Source organism: Hordeum vulgare, chromosome 3H (assembly GCF_904849725.1).
Source record: "Hordeum vulgare subsp. vulgare chromosome 3H, MorexV3_pseudomolecules_assembly, whole genome shotgun sequence".
NCBI lineage: Eukaryota > Viridiplantae > Streptophyta > Magnoliopsida > Poales > Poaceae > Hordeum > Hordeum vulgare.
Genome location: NC_058520.1, coordinates 609,987,847 through 610,014,752, shown reverse-complemented (window position 1 = coordinate 610,014,752; position 26,906 = coordinate 609,987,847). Strand labels below are relative to the sequence as shown.

General features: G+C 45.0%; 3 protein-coding genes and 2 pseudogenes across 3 annotated transcripts; 3 read left to right on the top strand and 2 right to left on the bottom strand.

Annotated features, from left to right (window-relative positions):
* Positions 1-5,908: 5,908 nt before the first annotated feature.
* Positions 5,909-6,897, bottom strand: LOC123441086. The gene is made up of 2 exons (XM_045117607.1): positions 6,454-6,897; positions 5,909-6,305 (listed from the first exon to the last, which is right to left on the bottom strand). The coding sequence occupies exons 1-2, from the start codon at positions 6,475-6,477 to the stop codon at positions 5,997-5,999; spliced, it is 333 nt and encodes a 110-aa protein (XP_044973542.1). The 5' UTR covers positions 6,478-6,897; the 3' UTR covers positions 5,909-5,996.
* On the top strand, positions 6,800-8,712 carry LOC123442263 (annotated as a pseudogene).
* Positions 8,713-11,443: 2,731 nt separating this feature from the next.
* LOC123442262 lies at positions 11,444-13,029 on the top strand (annotated as a pseudogene).
* A 1,914-nt stretch (positions 13,030-14,943) lies between these two features.
* On the top strand, positions 14,944-16,473 carry LOC123442261. The gene has a single exon (XM_045118296.1). The coding sequence runs from the start codon at positions 14,944-14,946 to the stop codon at positions 16,471-16,473; it is 1,530 nt and encodes a 509-aa protein (XP_044974231.1).
* A 1,970-nt stretch (positions 16,474-18,443) lies between these two features.
* Positions 18,444-23,212, bottom strand: LOC123441085 (glutamate decarboxylase-like). The gene is made up of 7 exons (XM_045117606.1): positions 23,017-23,212; positions 22,701-22,905; positions 20,194-20,394; positions 19,889-20,103; positions 19,459-19,712; positions 19,323-19,375; positions 18,444-19,203 (listed from the first exon to the last, which is right to left on the bottom strand). The coding sequence occupies exons 1-7, from the start codon at positions 23,100-23,102 to the stop codon at positions 18,724-18,726; spliced, it is 1,494 nt and encodes a 497-aa protein (XP_044973541.1). The 5' UTR covers positions 23,103-23,212; the 3' UTR covers positions 18,444-18,723.
* Positions 23,213-26,906: the final 3,694 nt, after the last annotated feature.

Below are 26,906 nucleotides of genomic sequence, written 5' to 3'. Positions count from 1 at the left end.
CAGACCTCGCCTCCTACTAGCACCTATTCGCATCGCTGCTCAACACGCGGGACCCGCCCGACGCCGCCATCCTCGAGCGCCTCCTCGGTGACCTCAGGGACTCGCGCCTCCAGCCGGACGCGCCCCTCTTCTCCGACCTCATCTCCGCCTTCGCGCGGGCCGCGCTCCCGGACGTAGCACTCGAGTTCCTCGCCTCCGCGCAGGCCATCGGGCTCACGCCACGCTCCAATGTCGTCACCGCGCTCATCTCCGCGCTCGGCATCGCCGGTCGCGTGCCCGAGGCTGAAGCGCTATTCCTGGAATTCTTCCTTGCCGGGGAAATCAAACCGAGGACACGCGTCTACAACGCGCTGCTCAAAGGGTATGTCAAAATTGGGTCGCAAGGGTGGTGCAGCGAGGCGGCCGCGAGTGGCGCTGGCAGGCTCAGGCTGCGCGGCCGGCGGTACATGGGGGGAGGGAGAGGAACGTTGGCTGGAGGAAGAAGATGAATGGTAGGCCGTGGGATGTTTATCGGACGAATGAGATTTAGATCGGGAAATTTACTGACGACAATTTCTTTTCAGGTACCTGACAGATAGGCTCTCCCCTTAGGGCTTGTTTGGTTAATCCCTTTCATAAGGGGATTGGAGTGGATTGGAGGGGATTAAGGTGAATTTTGACTTGCAGGGGATTTAATCCCTTTCAATACCCTCCAAACCCCTTTAAATTTCGACAAACCAAACAAGGCCTTAAATGTTTCATTGGGTTTTGCTTTGAGGTTATTTGATTGAAAGAGCTCGGCCTCTCCTTATGCTGGAGTTTTGATAAGAAATGAGAAGCATCGTACCTGTTGGAGCTATCACAGAGCCCGAGCATCTAAATTGGTATCACCATGGGCGAAGATGGAAAAAGTAGGTTCATGCGAGTCATAGGTGTGATTCACACAAATTATCTATTATACTGGACAAATGAGAAGTATGTGAGAAGACAAGGGAATGGGCAAAATGATGGCCTCTTGTCTCAGATATGCAAACACCTGGGTTACCCGAATTTGTTGCCACAAGGTAACATCCTGAACACCTGGGTTACCACTTACCATAATTATTGCCACAAGGTAACATCCTAAACACCTGGGTTACCACTTACCATAATTATTGCCACAAGGTAACATCCTGAACACCTGGGTTACCAGAATTATTGCCACAAGGTAACATCTTGAACACCCAGGTTACAAGCATTTATTGCCACAAGGTAACATCCTGAATATGTGCAGCAAAAAGTTTCACCTATGTCATGTAAACCGCATTATCTCTGTTCATTATGCCTCATTTACCTCAAGAATCAGGACCAAGCATAGATGATGCATACTCATAATCTCTGTCCATGCATGCCCCCATGTATATCATTCAGATATAAGATCAACAAAGTTGTGGATTTTCTTTTATCTGCTGGCCTCAATGCAACGAACATAGCCATGCATGATTGCTTTTCTTTTTATCCAGAGCCATGATTACTTTATATAATGTTGAACTTACAGTCTGACAATGATACGTATAAAAACATCCAATTAGATAATTGTATAGAGTCCATGACTAGACATGAACAAAAAGTGCCTTGGAAATTTGGGAGAGGAAAATAGAATTTCTGCACCACCGAGATAATCAACCTCTCTTAAACATAACCTTTTCTTATCCTACAGCCCTGATCCAGTAGTTATTCTTACTGTAATCACATCAAATATCTTGTATTTTTTCCCCTTTATTTTTGGCAAAATCTGGTATGCCGGATAGTTACCATTTTCACAGGAACTTTTGACCAAGTGCGCCATATGTGGTTTCCGAATAATATGAACAATGATCTTAACTGGCAATGACTAGGTAAGAGTATGTGGTGATACTCCACCTTTCAGTTATGAGCAAGGATAAGTAAGAAATTGGCATACTTTCAGGGTGCATCTTTCTTGTTCAACTTTTCCAAACATTTATATGGCATGTATATGAATATCTTGCTTGTTCAAGTTTGTCTGAATTTTCTTGCTTCCATTATCTCCTACTCCATTACAAACACCTAGAACTCAGAGATATGCTAACCTGTTCAGCTGAATCATACTACAATGCTAACTTTGGCTTACCTGAAAACAGATAATCAGAGTATCAGGTGCCACTCAAGATTTACCCAAATCTGCTGTATCAATGTCCATGGTGTGAATCCAAAACTTATTTAGGTAGGCAAGCTTAAGTTGAAGCAGCTCCGGAATGGAAAGGTGGCCTTCACAAAAGGGGCATACTACTTGGAAGATGGTGTGGTCGGTGGAGTAAGGGTTTTAGGGAGCTTCTTGACCTTCTGTCCGTGTATCGTAGCAGGTTTGGTGGTCTTGAAGTAGTGGAGAAGTTTCAGACGAAGTGCAAGAATATGCAGAGTGCATAAGTTTGTATGTGAACGTTCACCCTGGATGTGAATATGTGATCATGCAGATCCCTGTTCCATGAGTGAGTTATCGTATTTACCGAAATACTTTCTTGCATCTTTTTTTCTATTTATTCTTAATTTTATTCGAAATATCGGAATATATGTATAATATAGTATGTCCTTGTAAAGATAACGAAGGTCGTATCTGCTTAGAGCCTGCTGATCTTATCACAACCTGAACTCAAGCTACTTGATAAGGCATGGGAAGGATCTACAACGCAACTTAGCGGTACGGACGCGGGCTCTGGAGATTGGGGGGCGATTTTGAAATCCCCCTCGATCTGCACGGCGGTTTAGCCGGAGGATGGCCGGAGGATGGCCGGAGCTGTTGGCAAGCTCGCCTGGTGTGCTGGTCCTGCGGCCAACGCCACCGCTGCATCGCGCCAACCTGGGTACCATTACCGACTCAAAAAATCCGAATTTTAACAATTAAATACCAGTAATGTGGTCTCACCGAAACTACGAAAATATGAAATTTTGGAGTAGTCTATGTAATCGAGTTTTTAATTCAGTTCCATTGAACTGAGCAATAATGTTGTTATTGTTGGATTTTTGAATGTAAATTGCACAAAAGTACCACAATCCGGTCATTAAATACAGATTGCTATCAAGATTGGTAATTTTTATATGTTAGTATCAAGTCTGGGACAAGCCGTTACGAAAAGATCTAAACCAGTATAAATATATTTACCTACTAATTACTAATAAAGCAATTAATGCTTCTGTCGTCCGTCATTAATAAATCGGCGGTTCCTCTCCTTCAACAGGAACAGATCCACCAAAATATAACAACAGCACGGCCATCCCAAGTGGTTGGAGCTGCGCGCTTAAAACCTGGAGACGCGGGTTTGATCCCTCTCCATCACACTTTTCTCCCCCTATTTTGTCTGTCGCCAGACTGGGCCGGTCCAATATGACCTTGAGCACTTATTTTTCTTAATTATTTATTTTTGTTTTATTTGGATATATTTTGAATATTTTATTTATAAAAATCACCTATATATGCAAACTTTGATAAAATGTTAATCATGCACTGAAGGAATGCCAAAATTGAATTAAAAAATCATTATATAGAAAAAAGGTACAACGCGTAATGAAAAATAACTATATAATTTTTAATTATTTTTGAATTTTTCGATCATGCATTTAAAAAATATTAAATGTGCATATAAATGTTTCCAATGTATAAAAAACATACAGAAAAAAATACAATGTATATGTAAAAAATTAGACATAACAAATTAATATGGAAAGAAAATGCTAATCATGTACTTGGAAAATATCAAACACATATAAAAAATATTCCTGATGTATACGAAAAAATATAAAATTTGTATAAAAAACTTAATATCAAAACTAAATATGGTTTGATAAATTTTGACCATGAAATTGAAAAATGTTAAACATGTAAATATAAAAATATATAATGGCTTAACTTCTGATTTTCATATTGTCTAAGCATATTTTTTTTCAACTGTCTAAGTATATATTTTTTTTGTACACCCGATGCAACGCACGGGCCCTTTTGCTATCTTACCTACTAATAAAGCAAATAATGCTTCTTACGTCATCCAAATTGCCCTTAAAGTTGACTAGAATTACCCACCAATGTCACCTATAAGTCATAAAAAACATTTAAACAAGAAAATCTTCTGACTGGGCCGGTCCATGTAGGCACCTCCTATATTACACTCTAGGCGTTGGACAAAATATGCAGCACACCTGTTTGGGCCGGCCCATGCGTGGGCGTCTGTTTTTTTAGTTTAATTTTTTTTATTTTTCTTTTTATTTCCATTTTGTTTTTCTACTTTAGAGAATGGAAAACTCTTCCCATCAACCGATCGATTTGTACTATCGCATCCACCGTCTCTCCCACCAGACGCGTGTCCTGTGATGGACGACCTCGCGTTCTCCGCCACCGCGCCCCGCCCCGCCCACAGGTCTCACCAGTGGTTAGTCACCACCGCACCCCACCTACCCCCGCTCCTGCAGCTAACCCCGCGCCCGCCCCGTCTCTCTTCTAAACCCAACTAAATCCCGCAGCAAACGCCGCAGCCCAACCAACCCCACCCCGAGAATTGGCGCGTGAGGAAGAGGAGGCCATGGATTTCCTGCAGGGGCGGAGCGTCGAGACCATGGTGGCCGTCGCAGTCATTGTCGTCGCCGTGGGCGGCGCACTCCTCCTCCGCTCCGACACCCTGCATCTCCTCCTCGGTTCGACCTTGAGCTCGAGCTCCATCCCTCGAGGAGATGTGCAACTAAGTTTCTGCAACAACGATGTTGTTGCGATTGCCAGCGGCGAAGCTAGGCACAATGACGAGTTTCTGCAACTTGGACTCTGTTTCAAAAAATTAGAACAACGATCTTTTTTTGCAAAAGTTTTCTGCAGCCTGACCTATGTTGCAAAAGTTTTTTACAACATGACCTTTGCAACACGATCCTTGTTGCAGAAAATATTCTATAACAAATTATATTGTAAAAATATATATATAGACGTTTTCGCAACATGCTCTTTGTTGCAAAAAAAATTGCAACATAATTTATGTTGCAAAAGACCCGTCAGTCACTTTTTAACCCGTAAGCCGGACACGTAGCAGCATGCTTGTTTCTGCAACTAGAGCATTGTTTCAGGATTTTACGTGATGAGGGGAGGCGACCGAGCTGGTAATCTGACGGTGCATGCGCGTACATCGAACGGCTAAAAAGGTGATGGATGATTACTACAAATCCACCGGTGGATGCCTAGCAGTCCCCTTAAATAATTTAGAACTTCAAACAACTTTTCTCAATTTTAAGAAACTGAGAATTTCGAAATAAAATATTCAAAAAAACATATTTTTTTTGAGAATTCAAAAACTACTCAGGAGTTTTGATTTTTTTTTCATATAAATAAATGTTTAAACTTTGAGAAATTGTCCATAAAATAAAAAAGTCAACGATTTTAAACAAAAGTCCGTGTAAAAATCTTAAAAACAGTTCGTGCCTCTGTTTTTAGTCTCATTTTTTATTTTCATTTTTCTGTTCCATTTTTTAGTTTAAATAATATAGAACTTTGAAAATCTTTTGCAATTTATAAAACTGGCAATTTTGAAATAAAAGTTTGAAGAAAATATAAAATGTTTGTGAATTCAAAAAATGCTCAGGATTTTTATAAAAATATTCACATATTCAGAAAAATGTTCATAATTTTGAGAACAATGTTGATGAAAACAATAAAAGTCCATGATTTTGTTTGTGTGTTATTTTTTGAGTGCAATTAAAAAAAATGTTTGCTAATTCAAAAAATGTTCATGCATTTCAAGAAATGTCCTAAAATTTTAAAGACATAATATGATCAGCATCAGTGGAGATTGTAATTGTTTTTCTCCCGTTGCAACGCACGGGTCCTTTTGCTAGTAATAATAAAGCACGGAACGTTTCTGTTGTACGTCGTCGACACTTTTGCACAAAAAGCCCCTCCATTTTTAGGTATTCAACCCGCACTCCCTCTGTAAGTCGATCTATCCTATTCACACGAGAACATGACGGTTCCTCTACCGCGCCCCCATCTATCCTATCCAGTAGAATCCCCCGCATCTCGAGCTCCCTCGATGCGCGCGCCTCCAACATTCCGGGCATCGCGGCCACCTCCGTGGGCTGGGGGGGGGGGGCCTGGATGGCTGCTGCTGCTGCTGCTGCTTGTGGTGGGCGAGGAGGTCGTCGTCGCCGCCGAGGCTGGCGCGGGAGAGCTCCTTCTTGTTTTGCTTGCGCATCTCCCGGATCGTGGAGAAGTCCATGGAGTAGTCCGGCATGGCGCCGTTCTTCATGTCCCAGTCCCCGAACGCCGGCACCGTCATCCACGCCGTCGCCCCCTCCCCCTACACGCACGCAAGCATCGGAATCTTCCATCAAGCCTCAGCACAACCAGATCGCGAAAAAGGAAAGAAAATCCATGGACGGATGGATAGCAGGAGGATTCGATCTCCCCGCAAGGATTCGTCGGGTGGGGATGGGAATTGTGTTCACCTCCTTGTGGATGTCCTTCTCCATGGATGATCTGGCTCTCGGAGACGCACAGATATTTTCCTCCTCCTGCTGCTGCTGGAGCCGTGGAGCAGATTTGGAAGCTAAGCTAAGCTAGGCGAAAAGGCGAGCTAGATGGAGCACCACAGCACAGTGCGGGGCTTGTCTAGCGCTCCTTTGGATGAGAGAGGGGTGGTACAAAACTACAAATGTGTGTGGACAGTGACTGGGCAGAGGAGGAAGGGGATCGACCGGAGCCCTACTTATATAGGTTGACGGCCAACGCAGAAAAGAATCAAAGATTTTTACAATTCACACACCCACACACAGAGAGCTGGTGATTAGCTGACGCACGGCGGCCAAATCCCAGGGCCGCGGACGACCTCCAGCGCACCGCCTCCCACCCTTCGACGACACTGAAGACGACACCACCGACGTCGTGGCGGCCGACGGCAGCGCGGGAGGGTACGCCTCCTTCGTGGACGCCGGGTACCCCTCCTTCGCCGAAGCCGGTCCCGAGGAGGAGGAGGAGGTGGTGGTGGACGAGGAGACCGTCCGTCACGTCTCCGGCGGGTACGCCCCCTCGCCCTTCTTCCGTACGCCCCCTCGCCCTTCTTCCCCGACTCGGACTTCGGGGGCGGGGACGACGACGGCCCCGTCCTGCTGCCGCTGGCCGAGATGGGCAGGGAGGAGGGCGCCCTCCTCCGCAAGCGGCGCAGGTGAGCACCCCCCCCCCCCCCCCCCACCCGGTCCCTTTTGGCATGTTGCTTTCCTGTCCGTGCTTCCACCAAAGCTAGGTTCCGATGCTCGGAGTTAGATCTAATCGGACGCTCTGTTCCTGCTATTGTCGCCTAATATTCAGTTAATTCAACATACTGTCCTGGAGGCGCTAAACTCAGTTGTAATTTTTGTTTGTACGGGGGCCTTTATTTTTATGTTTCCTCGATTCGATTAGGGTGAGAATAGGAAATTGAGTAGAAGTGTTGGATGTGCATTCATCTTTTTTTAGGATCATTTGTTTAGTTCCTTAGAGTAAATTGGGGATTACCTTTTGGTTGGTAAAGATGCAACTGCACAGCTGGGGGGCATAAGCATAAATGTAGTAGCCTTGTGAAGCTGTCTAAGCTACCTTGTATGCTACCGATAGTTTGGTATTTTGGTGATATCATGCTCAGTACCCCATGATGATGAGCTGTACACATCGTCTCTTTCAGTTGCTTATGTCCGGTAGTTTAACTGATACTTTACCTTCATCACATCAGTTTGCTGTGCCAGCACACAAAAAACCAAACAAACTCCAATAAAATCGATCACTAAAGCTGTAATAGTGTGTGCTAGCTGAAACACAATGCAGCCGCTTGTCTGCCAGTGGCCGAGCATGCATTATTTGTGTTTCTGAAGTGTGGGCCCGAGTGGCATATCCTTGTACTCTGAACTTGCATTGCTTTTCTGAACATTTTTTTTGGTAATTTGCTGCATGCCTATCGGCAACTATAGTTCTGTATTGAAGACGGCAAGATTATTAGTACTAGAATTGATGAATTTGTGTTTGTACTCCCCCTGTTCCTAAATATAAGGTGTATTAGTTTTTCAAAAAGTCAAACCATGTCTATGTTTGACCAAGATTATAGCAAATTATATAATGATTTATAATACCAAATATATAAAATATAAAAATATATTTCATGATGAATCTATGCTCCTCCGGCAAGGCGAGCTATGGCGGTGGGGTTGGGCGTTCGCCCTGCCGACGCAGCCCCCAACCTCCCGCGTGAGCAGGAAAGGGCTCCAGGAGGCGGGGAAGCACCGGAGGTCGGCGCGAGGCGGATCCGGTCAGGATCCAGCGCGGCCGCTGATTCATTCAGTCGACGGAACGGCTCAGGTATCGCCCTATCCCTCACCTCTTGATTCCCTCTGCTATCTTGAGATGCACCTGTATGTGGGTGATTTCATGGCCTTCATGGCTTTTGAATCGGCCTCATCTCTTGTTCAGAATGAGTTGAGGATGTTTTTCCTTCCTAAGGATAGGACTGCACCTATAGATTCAACTCCATGAGCTCATATTCGCACATGTGCTACAGGTGAACGACCTACGTCATCGACGGCAGAAAGAATGATAACTATGAGATGGATGGGTGGCCGTATTCAAGTGGATGAAGCAGATTGTGTGTGCGATGATGGATTTTGATGTTATTATTTTTCGCCCGGTGCAACGCACGGGCATTTGTACTAGTAATAATAAAGCGCGGAGTGCTTCTGTCATCCGTGGTGGCGTTTTTGCAAAAAAGTCCCTGTCATTTCAGGTAATTAACCCGCAATCCTTCTATAAGTCGGGTCGAACCGTTTTTTTACTTTTTTAAGAAACCCCCCCCTCTATTTAATACAAACTAACCCACGGTCCCTACATCATCGGTGATTGAGCAGACGAGGCTGGGCCGCTGGGGACAGAGGGCAGGAGGAGCACACGACGTCGGCGGTGGCCCGTCTAATCTGGCGACAGTAGGAGCACACGAGGCCGTCGACGGTCGCGAGACCACCACAGCAGGCCGCCGCCCCGCGCCGTGTTGGAATTATGCCCTAGAGGCAATAATAAATGTATAGTTATTATTATAATTCCTGTATCAAGATAATAGTTTATTATCCATGCTATAATTGTATTGAATGAAGACTCATTTACATGTGTGGATACATAGACAAAACACCGTCCCTAGCATGCCTCTAGTTGGCTAGCCAGTTGATCGATGATAGTCAGTGTCTTCTGATTATGAACAAGGTGTTGTTGCTTGATAACTGGATCACGTCATTAGGAGAATCACGTGATGGACTAGACCCAAACTAATAGACGTAGCATGTTGATCGTGTCATTTTGTTGCTACTGTTTTCTGCGTGTCAAGTATTTATTCCTATGACCATGAGATCATATAACTCACTGACACCGGAGGAATGCTTTGTGTGTATCAAACGTCGCAACGTAACTGGGTGACTATAAAGATGCTCTACAGGTATCTCCGAAGGTGTTAGTTGAGTTAGTATGGATCAAGACTGGGATTTGTCACTCCGTGTGACGGAGAGGTATCTCGGGGCCCACTCGGTAATACAACATCACACACAAGCCTTGCAAGCAATGTAACTTAGTGTAAGTTGCGGGATCTTGTATTACGGAACGAGTAAAGAGACTTGCCGGTAAACGAGATTGAAATAGGTATACGGATACTGGCGATCGAATCTCGGGCAAGTAACATACCGAAGGACAAAGGGAATGACATACGGGATTATACGAATCCTTGGCACTGAGGTTCTAACGATAAAGATCTTCGTAGAATATGTAGGATCCAATATGGGCATCCAGGTCCCGCTATTGGATATTGACCGAGGAGTCTCTCGGGTCATGTCTACATAGTTCTCGAACCCGCAGGGTCTGCACACTTAAGGTTCGACGTTGTTTTATGCGTATTTGAGTTATATGGTTGGTTACCGAATGTTGTTCGGAGTCCCGGATGAGATCACGGACGTCACGGGGGTTTCCGGAATGGTCCAGAAACGAAGATTGATATATAGGATGACCTCATTTGATTACCGGAAGGTTTTCGAAGTTACCGGGAATGTACCGGGAATGACGAATGGGTTCCGGGAGTTCACCGGAGGGGGGCAACCCACTCCGGGGAAGCCCATAGGTTTTTGGGGGACACACCAGCCCTTAGTGGGCTGGTGGGACAGCCCCAAGGGAGCCTATGCGCCAAGATAAGAAAATCAAAGGAAAAGAAAAAAAATAGAGGGAAGAAGTGGGAAGGGAGGGGGACTCCTCCCACCAAACCAAGTCCAACTCGGTTTGGGGGGGGAGTCCTCCCCCCCCTTGGCTCGGCCGACCCCTTGGGAGTCCCTTGGACCCCAAGGCAAGGTCCCCCTCCCTCCTCCTATATATATGGGGCTTTTAGGGCAGATTTGAGACGACTTTCTCACGGCTGCCCGACCACATACCTCCATAGTTTTTCCTCTAGATCGTGTTTTTGCGGAGCTCGGGCGGAGCCCTGCTGAGACAAGATCATCACCAACCTCCGGAGCGTCGTCACGCTGCCGGAGAACTCTTCTACCTCTCCGTCTCTCTTGCTGGATCAAGAAGGCCGAGATCATCGTCGAGCTGTACGTGTGCTGAACGCGGAGGTGCCGTCCGTTCGGTACTAGATCGTGGGACTGATCGCGGGATTGTTCGCGGGGCGGATCGAGGGACGTGAGGACGTTCCACTACATCAACCGCGTTCTCTAACGCTTCTGCTGTACGATCTACAAGGGTACGTAGATCACTCATCCCCTCTCGTAGATGGACATCACCATGATAGGTCTTCGTGCGCGTAGGAAAATTTTTGTTTCCCATGCGACGTTCCCCAACACGGCGTCCCGAGGCGACGTGCATGCAGATCGGGGTTGGCGCGAGACGCAGATTGACAGATTCCGTTTTCGCCTTCCCCAAAAGCCGACAAGGCAGCGTCGCCGGCCGACGACGGCATCCACGAGGAGCTGCCGGCCTCCGCCCAGAACGGGAGGCCTGGATCCGAGCCGGCGGCCGCGCCTGAGGTGGAGATGCAGCTCTTCCGCCGCGGCCGGGGGCCGACGACCACGCCGCCACCACCGCCTCGGCGGCCAGGCTCGCCATGGCGGAGGAAGCCCCGGGCGCCGGCCCGGCCGCGGTGTCCATCTCCCTGTCGCCGCTCCTCCCGCCGCCGCAGATGGTGGTGGTGGCGCAGACGCCACCCGCGACCACCGCGAGGTGGAGGTCAGGATGTCGCTCAGGGCGCTCGTCGTGCGGGGCGACATACTTCGCGGCGGCGACTCCCTCCTCGGGCTCGGCGTTCTCCACTCCGTCACCAATCCGAGTGAGGGCCGAGCTCCCCCTTTAGTTTGATCAAACCAATTCAGACCATCCAAAATGCATTGACCCAATGGAGCCTGCATTAGTGATTGTCTTATGATGGCTTCTCACACTTCTCTTGATTGAATCTACGATCTTAGTGCAACAACTTTACTTCTTTTGTTTCTTGACAGATATATCAGGAGACTCGGTTTTGAAGGAGGACATATTGTTGATCCTCATCTGGTAGTTTCTACTGATGCATTAGACAGTTGTCTTCTTTCTTTTGTTAATTATTATGCACTTACACCTAGCTTTGTACAGGGAGAGTTGCTGTGTCCAGTGTGTCGCAGATTTGCAAATTCCATTCTTCCAGCATCGCCCGATTTCTCTGGTATAACTAGGAAGGCGATGCCAATTGCTCAAACCACGCCTACTGAGGCTGCTGCAAGTATACATAACTTACAGTCCCCTCGTGCCCTGGCCCTCCTTGAAAGTGCCAGAAAAATTGTTGGACAAAGCACATTTCTAAAAGATTTTCCTGGGAATGTGAATGACACTGCGGAGCCAGCTTTAGATCCTTCCCTTCGAAGACTCGCTATGCTTTACTATCCTTGCAGCAAAAGCAGCTTTTCAGCATCTGAAAGGCTAAGCCCATCCTTGTTTCTCTCGGAAACACTTCGGTACTCTGTGGTTTCTACAGAGATCGCTTCTCGTGATAAAATGTCAAGCTATTCTGCTTAATCGAAGTCTTGCTTAGAATCTCTTCACAGCGAATTGAATTCATCGAGTGGATTCATATTGTCTCTGTTGTTTCGTGTTTCTCACTCTGCACGTGTTCTGAACCGCCGTGAGGTTCTTCTGAGATTTGAAGGTATCCAACTGTTAGCAGGGTCTATTTGCTCTGGTATTTCTGGCGATAAAGATCTTTTGGATGGTACTAAGCGAAAAGGTATGTAGGGCACCTTGGCCCCCTTTGTACAATTTTCCTACATCATGGATTTTTCCTCATGCTATTTCTTAGAATTCACCTACTTTCACTTATAAATTCCAATAGGTATCACGGTAAATTATATAGTTATTAAAAACATCAAATGGGTAACTTGTATGCTGTACCTATTTTTGTGTTTTTGATTCCTGTTTACTGGAAATTCAAATCACTATACCATATTTACGTGCAGGAATATACCATATTTATGTATCCTCTTTCTCACATTTCTGTTTTTAATAGGCACTTCGCTACCTATGGTTGACCTGGAAAGTGAGGGTGAAATATTTCCTGATATTCAATTTTGGAAGCAGTGTGCTGATCCTGTCCTGGCTCAAGATCCATTTTCTTCATTGATGTCAGCACTTTTCTGCCTGCCCATTGAAGTTTTGACCTCCACAGAATTCTTCATCCCTATTGTTCATCTATTCTACATTGTTTGTGTCATTCAGGTATGCTGTTCTGCAATCTCCCACCACCTACATAGTTCTGCTATGGTGTATTTCTTTGTAACATATGTATTGCGCTGTAGGCACTAATAACATGCTATGGACAAGAAGCTTTTGACAGATCAATCTTCCGTGGCTGCCTTCTTAATGATGTTTGCCAGGAGATGTTAGGATATGATATTGCTAGAGAATATTTTGTATCTAAGCACATCGATCCCTCTTGTGAAAAATGCCCAATCTCAATCTATATAAGAGAGGTGATTACTCAATCTCAATGGCTAGAAAAGTACTCATGATTTTCGTTCTTTGCATATAAATTTGACATAGAAATCATAAAAATTCTATGAACAAAAAAAAATCATAATTTTTTTACATATTCGATCTTTGCATATATATATGAACATACAAACATGCATACATAAATCTCCTCCAAAACGTCTAATTCAGCACACAGTGATGATTATATTGTTGTAGTGTCAAAGCTACCAATAAATGCATAGCATGGAGAGGTGCAGTGGACATTCTTTGTCGAAATGTCGAAAAAGTTTGCACTGAATCTCTTTGTTGGATGTAAACATGAATAACGTTTCAATTAGAAATAAAATTTGGAAGCACAAATATTATTTGAAAAAACCCTGATTTGTTTCTGAATGTGTGAACTATATTTGTAAAACAGGAGTGTTTTTGAGTTAGTGGATATTATTTTGAAAACAGGTTCATTTTCTAAATTTTTGAACAAAATTTGTAAAAGCGAGACTTTTTGGATCTCTTAGCAATTTGTTTTTTGCGGATACAACCTGGAGCTCGGGGCAGGGCCTTGTCGTCGGCGACGCGAGGCCGAGGGGCGGTGTGCGGGCACGAGGAGGCAAGGTCGAGGAGGGATGGCGCGTGGGCGCAGGAGGAGAAGGAGGCGGGGTCGACGAGGGCGGCGTGCGGGCACAAGAGGATGCTGGCCGTCGGCTTCCAGCAGGGGCGAGGAGGCGGCGCACGTATGTGAGGAGGCAGGGTCGAGGAGGCGCAGGATGACGTCAGGAGGCGGGGACGAGGAGGCGCAGGATGACGTCGGGAGGCGGGGTCGAGGAGGTGCAATAGGATGCCGGCATGTGGCGCTCCGGCGAGGGCTTGGCGAGGGCGGCGCCGGTCGCGAGGGCTTGGCGGCGGCCGACGTACTACTTGGTCCCCTCGATACTCCCTAAGACAGAGGACACTACTGTGGCAGAGCAGGCCGAGGCGAGGCGACTTGTGGGATGCGCCTTGACGAGGCCGAGGTGGCCTCCTCGCGGTCAACGCGAGCAGATGAAGAAACCAGCATGAAGCGACGGTCCGAATCGGGGTCGGACGCGTGAGGCTGCTGGACGGATTGGTAGCGTAGGACGACGACTTGGCGGGCCAGATCGGACGACGGCAGAGGAGGAGCTCGAGGATGAGGCGGGCAGGTGACACATGCTTCTGGGCGGTCTGAATCCGGCGACTTGACGAGGGAGTGCCGACGGCAATTTTGAACTCCATGGTGGCAGTGTCATTTTTGTTCGTCTGAGTCCCCTTGTTCGACAGAGAAGAAAGATGGTGAGAATAGAGATGAGATTTATGGTTGGATTGGGAGGGAGAAGCGCAGGGAAGAGCCGACTCATCGGCGTGGTCCTGTTGTTGTTGCCCGCTTCGTAATGGACGAGGGCATGAGGAGGTGTGCGTGCGCGGTGAGATCTGAGAAAAAAGAAAAGATTGCAGTATGCCGCTGTTTGCAAGTCCCTCGATGGGGAATTAATCTAATCCGCCTGTAGCCGGCTTGTGCGTGATACACACGGCGATATGAGGGACCCACGCATCGGTAAATCATCTCGCGAGGTCCATTGCTTTTTTTCCCAACGATTCCCATTCACATGTGACCTCTCTCCTTTATAACACCCGTACAAACACCAAGTGCACACAAGTTATTTTAACAATAGATAAGAAAGCTGCAGCCGGACCCCTATTTCATCCCTAAACGCCCGAACGTTTGTCCGGTGCATAAGCTAATCACACACTTTATTTATTGCTCAATAATATATTTTTATACATGAAATAAGTTGTGTCTTTTTTATACATAAAATAAGTTGTGTCTTTTTCATACCCGGTGCAACTCACGGGCATTTGTACTAGTAGATACCTACACGCAGAGGATACGCCGCAAGCGTTGGTCTATCCCGTGTGGATCTCTCTAACCCACCACGATGCACCCGACATTGCCGGATCTGCCGCCGGAATTGGTCCGCGAGATCTCCGGCCGCCTGCACGACGTCGCCGACTTCGTGCGCTTCCATGCCGTGTGCAAGCCATTGCGCGATTCGCACCATCCAACGACGGATCAGTTCCTGCCCTGGCTCCTCGCGCCCAGCAACAAGGGCGACGACTTCCTCAAGTTCAGATGCGTCTTCTCCAACATGAGCTACCGTGCCCCGCCGCCGCCGCCACCAATATCCGGAACCGATGGCCAGGTAAACTGGGTCGCCAGCGCCAACGGCACCGCCATCGGCTACTTCACCGCTTCCCCCGATCGCGACGGCCCGACCCTCCACAACGTTCTCACCGGAGAGCTCATCACCGACCTGCCTCCGTTCCCAGACGAGGATGTCGACGGACGGTTGGGGGAGAATCCCAGTGGCATCGTCTACAACGACGGCACCGTGCTTCTGTACAACAAGCATGACAACAGGGTAGAAGACACCGCCGAGTTCAAGACGGCGCTCCTGTGTCCTGGAGACGATGAGTGGACCTTCGTCAAAAGGACCCTTGAATCCCCCAACTACGGCGAGTTCTGCATCGCGTATCATGCCGGAAAAATCCTTGTGACCGTGACCGATGACCTCTGGCTCGTCGTCACAACACCATCTAATTCTGCAAGCAGCGACCAACTGCTGATCCCCAAATTGTCATGGATGCCGCGCGAGCACGATGGTAACTACTATGAGTACAGCTATGTGCTCGAGTCCCGCGGCGAGCTTTTGTGGGTGTCGGTGCACATCAAGATTGATTACTTGGAGAAGAGTAGCACGGGCGTCTGCGACCTGGTCCAGGCACTCTCGATGTCGATACACGCACTTGAGGAGGTCACAAAGGGACCGGAGAAGTTGCGGTGGGTGAGGAAGGTTGGCCGGAGCCTGGCTGACCGTGTCCTATTTCTGGGGTGGCCCAATAGTTTTGCTGTGGACGCCTCAAGGCTAGGTGTGAAGGGCGGATTCACCTACTTCTTGTTCTATGACAACCACCGGCTAAATAAGAGACGTGGCGTGTTCAGGTACAACCTCATCGACAACACGACCGAGCTCATCGAATGGCTGCCCCAAGGATGGCACAACGAGATGTGCGCATGGCTCGTCCCCCAACCCACCATTGCTCCAATCGATCGAGGTCCAGCTACCACTCCAAGGATCAATAACATGATTTTCATCGAAAGAAGCTATAGCCCACAATTCCGGGTGTTTGTGCGTAACCTACCATCTAACGCGAATGACTCTCAGTTGCAACAGTTGTTCGGTAAGTACGGTAGGGTGTCCGACGCCAAGGTGATCAAATACAAGGACACCAAGGCCTCACGGGGCCTCGTCACAATCGCAACAATGCACATTTGTCAGGATGACACACTCGCCGCTCTGGATGGGTTGATTTTAGATGGATGCAGGCTCGAGGTTATCTCGGTCAGAGGCACGCAACAACGAGATGATGACAACGACGACGTATCGTCTTCTATTGCAGCAGCGTAGAATATGGTCTAATTGCTTGTTGACTATAGTACTATAACCAAATATTGTGGCTTCGGTGCATGATGAATTTATCTCCATGAGATTACCTCAAGAAAGAAAACAAAATGCTGGTGTAGCACATATATATTTGTTCATGTACTGGAGGCCGATTAATAGAAGACCAGCAATTTCTGTCTTCTAGTTGGGTATGGAACTAGGGTTGAACACAGATCACACATGGAAATGTGCTTACTTGTTATGGTTGCAGTGCCGGTGGAACAGGTCCGTGCGATGGAGCAAACAAGGTGTTTTCCCATTGCCACCGTCGGACCAAGTCTAATTCTACATGCCGGTCTGAGTTGTTTGTCCATGAAGGATCTGGAGACCTCGCAGGCTAGATCCGGCGTATGCAGGCAGAACCGAGTCCGTCCGTGAAGACGTCATTCCATTTGCTTGCACAATATACAGAGTTCGATGAAATTGATTGGTATCTATTAGTGATGTAACAGGTGAAGATCTGTGACTGTACATAGGCTTATTACTGATAATAAAATTGATCTGTTTGTAATATAAATATGTCTTCATGTGCCCTCTAATTTTTACTCATATCAGCTGATTAGCATTACAAAATATATATTTCATTAGAAACGAATTGGCATCTCTAGAAGATTACGAGGGTGTTTGGTTGGGCTTCCAACCAGCTTTCGTCTACCGGCTTCTAAGCCAAAAGCTCCTATTTAGGGGATTCGGGCTGCAGCTGTGGCTTTCGGCCTTGTCACAGCCGGAGCCGAAAGCCCCTAAATAGAAGCTTTTGGCTTCGAAGTTGGCTGGAAGCCCAACCAAACACCCCCGTACACATCATGACAGATAAGAACATATCAGGTACCACATATCAGTTTACGTATTGGAGCCGATTGATAGAGGACCAGTAATTTATTTTTAAAGAAAAGACTCCCGAGCCCGAGATAAGGCTCGAGTTGAGTTTGACTTCCAGTTGACAAAGCCATTAGCAGATTAGGATTACATCCAACACCACCTTAGAAACACCAGGAAATATAAAACGAAATCGGGGATGCAACCCTACAAGGCATATATACAAGGTGAAGAAGGAAAGCTAACAACTACAAAAGTAGAAGCACAAGCAACATCATCGAAGTCTTGCCCGTTGGCACGTTCGTACCAGAGGGAGAGGCAAAGTCTTGGGGAAATCAAGCCACCGAAGGAAGGTCCACCCATCTTTCGCATCCACATGACCAGACGGTGTCACCGTGCCATCGCCTCCATCATCGAAGAAGATCACAACCTTCTCGCCTTGGATCCGAGTGTGCAGCACCTCAGCAAGGAAAAGAAGCTCCTCGAGGACACGCATGGACATGAGACAATCTACCGATGGCTTGCAACATCAAGGACGGTCACCTCACCACAAGAAGAGACAAAAGACAATCGTCCGATGCCCATAGACACAATGGACGTAGAAATAGAAATAGGTATCTACCAAAGACACGACGTGATAGCTGAGAATGATGCCATGGAACCACCCCGACACTCGCCAGGATCATGGGCTCCAAGCACCATTGTCATATGACAATTGCCGGATAAGGGATCCCAATCGCCTCTCGTACATGCTCAAGGGTGATGTACCGCTTGACCAAATGGGTCGCACGGGGTAGGGAGCACAGAGTTTTGAGGAGCCCCTCTACGGTACGATTTTTTCATGTAGCCAGTCACATTCTCAAAATAATTTTGACATGTTAAATTAGCTTTTGGCTTTTAATTAATGTGGTTATGTCATCTGATTTGACTCTTTTCAGTATGCACCTAGCAACTCCACTTCTCCTACCAAATTAAAAACATCCAGTTATAGGGTCGACCTGACCTTTACGTGTGCATCCATGTTTGAATTCTGTTTATGGGTTCACCCCATGTATCCTGAAATGTTATTCTTGAATTGACCACAGACAACGCGCGCATCTTGTTGAAGGGAAGCTTTTCCAATCAGACAACTATCATGTCTGTAAATTCCCAGCATTTATAAGGTGCAAAGCCCAACAAACCACATGTACAATCATCTCAGTACAGAAGTAAAGGATGCACAGCAAACACGCAACATCTCGAAACAAAACTAAAGCAAACAACAAATACTAACCTGCATCGAGAGGTGTCATGTACACAACCACAGACCATGCTGAAAGGGAGTGGAATCCACGTAGTACAAAATAATTATAGATACACAGATGTAACGACCTTGAAGCGTGCGTCTGACCATGTCCTTCAGCAGACTCCAGTCTTCTTCCTTACCAGGGACATGCATGCCGCAGCGAACTCCTTCTCGGTGTCCAGGACGCTCTTCTGTGTCACCTTGCCGTTGTCTGCGGCGGCGCCCTTGCCAGTTTGTGTCGCGGTGGCCTTAATGGCATGGACTGCATGGGCGTCCAGCTCGTGCAGGACCTTATTGATGTCCGCGAGGAGCCGCTGGGCGAGGCTCCGGCTGAAGTCTTCCCTGATGACAATACGGAGGACCGCGACGTGCTCCGCGTCTGGAGCCATGGTATAGGCCGGCACGATCCATCCGAATCTCCGCAGGTTCTCCGAGACGTCGAACACGCTAAAGTTGGTGCTGTCTTTGAGTGAGGCGGCGACCAGGGGCACGCCGTCCTCCTTGGACAGGATGCTGAATCGGCCGGTGGCCTCCATGCCCTCCCTCAGCACGGCTGCATTCGCCTGGCAATTCTCCATGATGTGCTTGTATCCCTGCCAACAAGTCAAAACCAATACATCACTAATGGCAAATGTACACAACATTCATTCATATTATATGACCAAAATTATCTGATGTCTATCATTGAGGAAAAATGAAGGCGGACGCATACCTGGAAGCCAAGGCGTATCAACTGATAGTATTGTGCAATTATCTGGCTTGCACCTGAAGAAAAATGACATGTACTCAAGTTATTGCAATGTTGTAGTGGGAGGATTCACGCTTATTCTGTCAAAATAAATACTGACCTTTGGAGAAGTTCAATGTAAATGTGGGCTGATCTGTCCCTAGATAGTTTATATGGAAGATGAGTTCTTCGGGCAAATCGCCTTTGCTCCGCCAAACGACCCATCCAACACCAGGGTAAACAAGGCCGTACTTGTGCCCACTAACATTGATGCTCTTCACCAATGGTAGCCTGAAGTCCCACTCAAGCTCAGGATGAAGAAAAGGAGCAATAAATCCTCCACTAGCAGCATCAACATGGATCGGCACATTCCACCTGCGTTATGTGTATGAAGTTAAGACATATGACAGCCGTGTTTCATTGCTATACTTCACCAAAACAATTTAGTCATTAGATCCTGCTGACTAAACAACTATGATGCATCTTTTCTGAACATCTTCCAAGGCAATTTGTCTAATTAGGATCAAATTGTGAACAGATAAAATGCATACCCTGTTTCCTTATTCTTTTCCACAAGAAGGTCATTCAATAGTTTAACGTCTTCATACTCTCCAGTGAGAGTAGATCCCAAGATGGCTGCAACACATATGGTGTTCTCATCCACCATTTCAACAGCCTTCGAAGGATTCATAACATAGTATCCTTCAGTTAACTTGACCTCCTTTAGTTCTACTTCGAAATATCTAGCAAACTTTTCCCAGCACACCTATGAACATGAGAGGTTACAGGAGGTATCTTTCAGGTACATAAAGTGACAAAAATCAAAGGATTTTACTGCACAGAACATAAAAAATACCTGAACATTTGCACCAGTGACAATGTTAGGTTTGTCATATGGCTTCCCCTGCTCCTTCCTTTTGTTTGCCCACTTCCTCTTAAACGCCAGGCCGGCAAGCATTATTGCCTCCGAGGATCCCACTGTTGAAACTCCAATAGCTTTCTCATCCTCATTTATTGGTGCATTGAATAAGTGAGCAATCATATTGACACAACGGTTCTGCGAATTGCAAACACAGAATTAGAAAATGCATGTAATGCTGACTGTTAATAACTTGTCCGTTCATTCCAATGATGCATATCAATGTAACATGCATACATACATAGGAATATCGGTATCTAACTGCAGCAGCGGTAGCAACAAAAACAACAACACAACTGCTGGAATACAACAACAACAACTGCTGCAACACAACAAAAACAGCTAATTGTTGGTGCAATGACTGCTGCAACTTACCTCTTTTCATAAGCTGGTCGGAGTGAAGAAGCTAGCTTAATTGTTTTTCAGAGAGAGGGATACTACAAAACGATTTTCTAGTGAAACTGGTTTCTAACGGAGTCCGCTCAGCCAATCGGGGACGGCCACCTACAACGTATCTTTATACCATACCAAGTATTTGATTCATTCCCTTATTTTTTGTTGTTGTTTGTCCTTTTTTCTTTTCTAGGACCCATCCACTGTGCAGGGCAGAAATGTGTTGTACTCTGCTTATTTCTATTGTTATCCTATTGTTTCACTTTCAACCGGGAGCCATACACGTATTCTCTCGTTTAATTCTAGAAGTTGTAGCATTATTATATTTTTAACTAAAGATACGATTTACTGTCTGTTTAAATTTTATTATTCATGACAGTTACATCTTTAAAATGAGATTAGTTTAGAAAAACAAAATCAAATTGCAAAATCATAATTGAACTAGAGGTTTTTGAATATGTAAACACCATGTATGCCAATATGTAAATGTATATTAATTAGGAATTTGGTTTGGGATATAAATTTGATGCAAGCTATATAATCAAACTAAAAAGCATTGGTGGATGGGTGCCAGAATTACCTTTTGACTCCAAAAGTACCCGCTAACCACTTGTTGTTGGACCTCTAGGCTAAACCTGGTCATGGGTAGCCAAGCTCTAAAAATGGGCTGGGCCGGTTGGGTTGCTATTCGAGCTGGGGCCAGGATCTGTTTTACAACCCAAATGTTCATTCAGATTGGCCTTGGGCTTCAGTTTTGTAACATTTTCGCGTCAGACTTACACGTGCATGCTCGAAAAATGCAGTGTTCATGTCGGGCTTTCGGCTTCGGGCTTGACAAAAATAATACTTTTGGGCCTAGCTTGAACTTGTAGGCTAGGGTTTGGTATTTTAAAGCCAATACCAAACCCATCTCGGGCTAACATTTGTTTACTTGAGGCTAAATATCCCACATGTCACACGATAAGGTAAAGAAGGTATAAGTAAACCTGGACATACCCCGAACCTGGCTTAAGAAAACCCAAACTGAAAAACTCAAGCCCGAGCCAGGCCCGGCTATCGAGCGTAATAAATCGGGCCCGATCCCGACAAAGCCCGGTCGGACCGGCCTGACCACGGCTAAAAAATAGTTTTTGCCAGCCCGATACCGGCCCGGTCTTCCCGTCGGGCTCACTTTCTAGGCCAGAGCACGGCCCGTTGGTATGATCATCTCGGCCTAGCCCAGGATTTTTAGACTGGGTCGAGTCGAGCCGTCTAGGATGGGTTGCCCATGCCCAGGTCTAGGTAGACAGATTGGGGAAAAGAAAATGTGGTATAATGTATGCGTAAAGCAATGAGAAAGGTGTGATAGCTCCCCGGTGACTAGACACCCTCTTTGAACAGTAAAATCAAAAAAATAGAAAACAAAATCAAAAAAATCTAAAACTTTACAGCATCAACGATGATCAAACTTTATAGGTTCCTACAAGTTTTCATATCAAAATACCATGTAGAGAAAGATGTACAAACAAGTTTCAGATTACAGCGCTAAAAGTGCTCAAATCTTCAAGCATTGAAATATTTTCCGTGTGTAGAGCTCCTCGAATAGTTTTTTGACATGAAACCTTGCAAACACCTACAAAATTTCATCATCTTTGATGCTGCAAAGTTTCACATTTTTCTTATTTTGTTTTCTATTTCTTTTGATTTTACTGTTCATAGAGGGTGCCTAGGCACCCGGGAGCTAAAAATCCACTCTCTAAAGCAATACATGGTATATCAACTAAAAGGGCACACTTCCCAAACGAAGATCAACGGTGGAATCTTGTCCGGTAGAAACCTACCTCTCTCGAGGGATACCGTCAACTATTTCTTGAGGGATACTTGTGCACAACAGCTATATCTAAGTTAGCTGAATTTGTCGGTAGGTCGATTTTGTCGGAGGAAGAAAGCTAGAGGAAGATGAAAGAAGGACGACTGTTGGATCTTAATCTGATGGCACACGACAAAATTAACCTACGTACCAAAAATAAACAACTCACAAACATGCAATGTTGGGAACAGTGATGACGGACCTGGAGCTCGGTGGTGACGGGGTACTCGTCCATGTCGACGTAGTTCTTGTTGATGGAGTCCATGATGAGCCTGTCGCACTCGGGCTCCATCCACGTGGTGACGAAGGATGCCAGGTCCAGCCGCGGGTTGCCGTCCAGCATCAGCTCGTCGGTGATCATCTGGTACGCCGTCTCCTTGGGGACCGACTTCTCCGGCATCCGGTACCTGATCGGTCGAGGCAACAAGCACTCGGCGTGTCAGATGGATCATATATATATATATATCGCCTCCGCGTCGAGAGAATCGGTGGCTGGTCGGGGATGAACGGATGGTCACCTCGGGAGCTCCACGCGGGCGTAGCGCGACGAGAAGGTGTTGTACGCGGACTCGCCGGCGCCGGAGCTCGAGTGCGAGATCACCATGGCCGCCGCCGCTCACTGCTCTCCCCTCCCCTAGCTGCCTGGCTTGTAGTCGGATGTGTGTGTGTGTGTGTGTTGCTTGTGGTGGTGGACTGCTGGCCGTGCAATCCTACTATAAATAATGCAAGAGAGGGCCGGCTTATCCCGCCGGAGTATCACCGGCATGTGTGCATACGTGTAAGGTGTAGCGGGTGGCGAACAACGGAGAAGGTGCAGTTGCTGCTCGGCCAGCCGGTCGCTGCCAGTCAGCATGCAGCACCATGGATCGTTCTCGCTGTCAAAGCCTCGAAGGCACGACGGGGATCGATCCATCGCCAGAAGGAAGCAAGGTGGCGGTGAGCTTTCGGCGAGGCACACGTATGCGCGCTCTGTCGCACCCGTGGCGCGGCGAGGTGGCCTGCTGAGGGATGACATGCACACTTGTTAGTATTTTATATGAAGGAGAGAGAATGGTATGGCCTCGGTGTGGTGACACGCGTATCGAGATCAGCTGTTCCAAAGGTATGGTCTACACTACACTACCAACCGCATCAAAACATTCCCACAGGTCGCAAGCCAACTTTCCGTCTTCTTCCTCTTGATACCTACCTTGTTTTTTTTAATAAGTGTATCAACTCCATACTTCCTCCGTTTCAAAATAAAAAGCCTGTTCGGTAGGCCTCCACTTCCCACTTTTTAACTTTCAGCCCCATCTAAACACGGAGCGTGTGGAGCGTCATATTTGCAACTCTGAAAAAATGACCTACAAACCGCTCCACTCCACTCTGAAAGAGCACAGAGCCAACGCGTTCGGCGCCGCTCCGCAGCTCCTCCAGCCCCTCCAGGAGCGGAGCTACGGAGCAGAGACCTGCCGAACAGGCACTAAGTGTCTCAACTTGCTCTAGTACAAAATTATATTAAAGTTAAGACATTTATTTTAGAACGGAGGAAGTATATAGTTTAAGACATTTATTTTAAAACAAAGAAAAAATACTGTATTTAAACATTATTGTTACGTTTTTGAGCAAAAAGCTTACACACTGACGTGGACACAGACGGTGCACTCATGGAAGGATTTCTTCCGATGAAATTGTGGTTTCAATTTTTTCGAAACAATTGGAACCATTACTTTAAACAGAAACAGTAGTAGAGTGTACCCTACCCTACCCTACCAATCCCACCGACCGTTTCACCTAACAGATTCGCACAAGCCAACTTTTCATCTTTCTGACAAGTTTACATTTTACTTTCACATGATTGCTAGGTAAAAATATGACAGAAAAAAACAGGAGAGGAAAAAACGAGAGAAGTTTATGGACAAAGATCTTACACACTGACGTGGAGACAGGTGCACTCATGAAAGCATTTTCTGCTATAAATGTGGTTTCAATTATTTTAGAACAGTTGGGATTGCTATTTCAAAGTATTATGAGTGCTATTTCTACAGCTGAAATAAGTGATTTCTGAAGGGGGCGGTAGGTAATGTTGAATGATTTCATTGTCCAAGGTTGCCAAGGTTCATCTGGTCACCCAACCAATACAAAAGTATTCCATTGTCTTGGCTATATTGCATCTCGGGCAGCAAATGAGTCAGAATTCGAGCGAGTTGGACTAGGCTCGACTCAACCTATAGTAAAATTTAAGCGAGCTTAGTTTGCTTGAGTCGATCTTGAGCTAGTATTGAGCTAAATAACATGATTTATTTTTCTCTCAATTGAAGGCTAGTAATTAATAACAAATTATCGTCGATAAAGGAGCAAAAGAAGAAACAAAGGCGTGTCTGCTCTTAAACTTTGGCAAAAAATAGTAGGATATTTAACACACGACTGATCGTGTACCATATTGAGGCTTAACTGTTCTCCATGTTAATTAAGCTTCATGTTTGCTAGTAGATAAAATGAACAAAATCATACGCAACATACATGGCAATAAATTATCATATCTCCTTAATATATAATAATTAGTGTTATTTTTAATAATGAACATAGTTGCAATTATTTATTTTTTGAAATGATGTTTTTTCTAACATCACTATTTCAAAACACTGAAATAGTGAAAATTATGTCAATTGACATTACTATAATAGAAAGTGATTGTTCGTATAATTTATAAACTCGATAAATTTTCATTTTTAATTGCATGATTGAAGTAAATTCAAAATTCCATTAATGATTACAGTTGTTAGTGATTTCACCAATTTTAAGATATGCTTTCAAATTGTAAAAAAACAAATATTTGAAAATGGTGCTTAATTTCAATTATTTACTTTTTGAGATAATAGTTTCAATCATTTCAAAAAACTGACTTCAATTATTTCAAAACAGACGTAATCATTTTTTTGGTATGTCTTAATTAATACTCATACAATTTAAATAAGTGAAGGAAAATTTTGAAACAAATAATACATATTCTTGCAATTGAGTGAAATACTCATACAATTTAAACTGATATATGTTTTTTTATAAAATTGAGTGAAATGAGTCAAATAAATAATATCAAACAACCAAAATAAAAGGTGGCATATGTCATATTTAGTTGAAATGAGTGAAATGAACCAATTACAATTACCAAAACTACAATTTGAATGAAATTTGTCTTATATGTCTTGTCTTGAGAATTTCAAATATAAAAATATCTTCAATACATATTTTACCTAAGGAGGTATTAATAATTTCAAAAATCAAAAAGAAATTTAATGCATGTCTTTTATTTAGGTGAGAGCAGCAGGAGCTACCCATGCAACCGTCCTTTTTTTGTGCATAAGCCCTAACCTCGTACAATGGGAGATATGCTGGCGCCGTCGCAAAAATTGGGTCGACCCTTTCAATATAGTGCAACAATGTGATTTCTAGTCAGGTTCTAGGAAACTTCCATTCCAGTTTTTTTTCAGTTTTTTCTGGTATTTTAAATCAGGGCTTGTTTGTTTATTCATTATATTTTTTTTATTTTTTATTTTTTTTGCAGTTTTTTTTTTCAAATTCATGACCTTATTAAAATTTATAAACTTTTCTCAAATTTGTGATCTTTTCCAACTTCGTGAAACTTTTCTAAATTGCATGTATTTTTTTTCAGTTTTTGCTTACTTTCTTAATGAACTATTTTAAAATCCATGAAAAATTGAATTTCTAAAGAAAATAGCGAACTTTATTCAAATGAAAAAATATCAAATTTCCACAAAAAGTTTCTGTTAAATTTTTTCAAGTTTATGAACTTTTTCAATATTTTGCTAGTTGTTTTTAGTGATCTTTTTGAAAACTTCAGTAAAGTTTTTAAAAATTTGTGAACTTTATTTTTGATTTTTTTTTTAAATTCATAAACGGCTTTCAATATTTCATGATTTTTTTTAAATTCAGGAAGTGTTTAAGATTACCTTTTTTCAACTTTATGAACATTTTTTACTTCGTGATTTTCCCCCTGAAAATTATACAGTCAATAGACCTTTGTCAATGATCAACAGTTTATTAATCGTGGACGAGTCGACCGAGCGATTAAATAAAGGATCGATTTAGATTGAGCGAATGAATTGTGCTGCCGCGTTATTGGGCCAGCCCACGGAAGGTTACGCATGAGCGTTGGGTTAGTTAACTGGCGCGGAAGACGCCCAATAGCAGGCTATCAGCGTTGTCAACACAAATATGTGGGTGACGGTGACAATCGGTCTAAATGGCCATGCGATTTTCATTAGCATATATTTTGGAAGTGCTTTTCAACTCGTTGGGATGAGATAAAAATGATGATATTGTACTCATCAGAAGGGGCGAGTTCGAGTTGATATCCCAGAATATCACGGCGTTGACATGAACCTTTCCCCCAAGCTAGTAGTTTGAA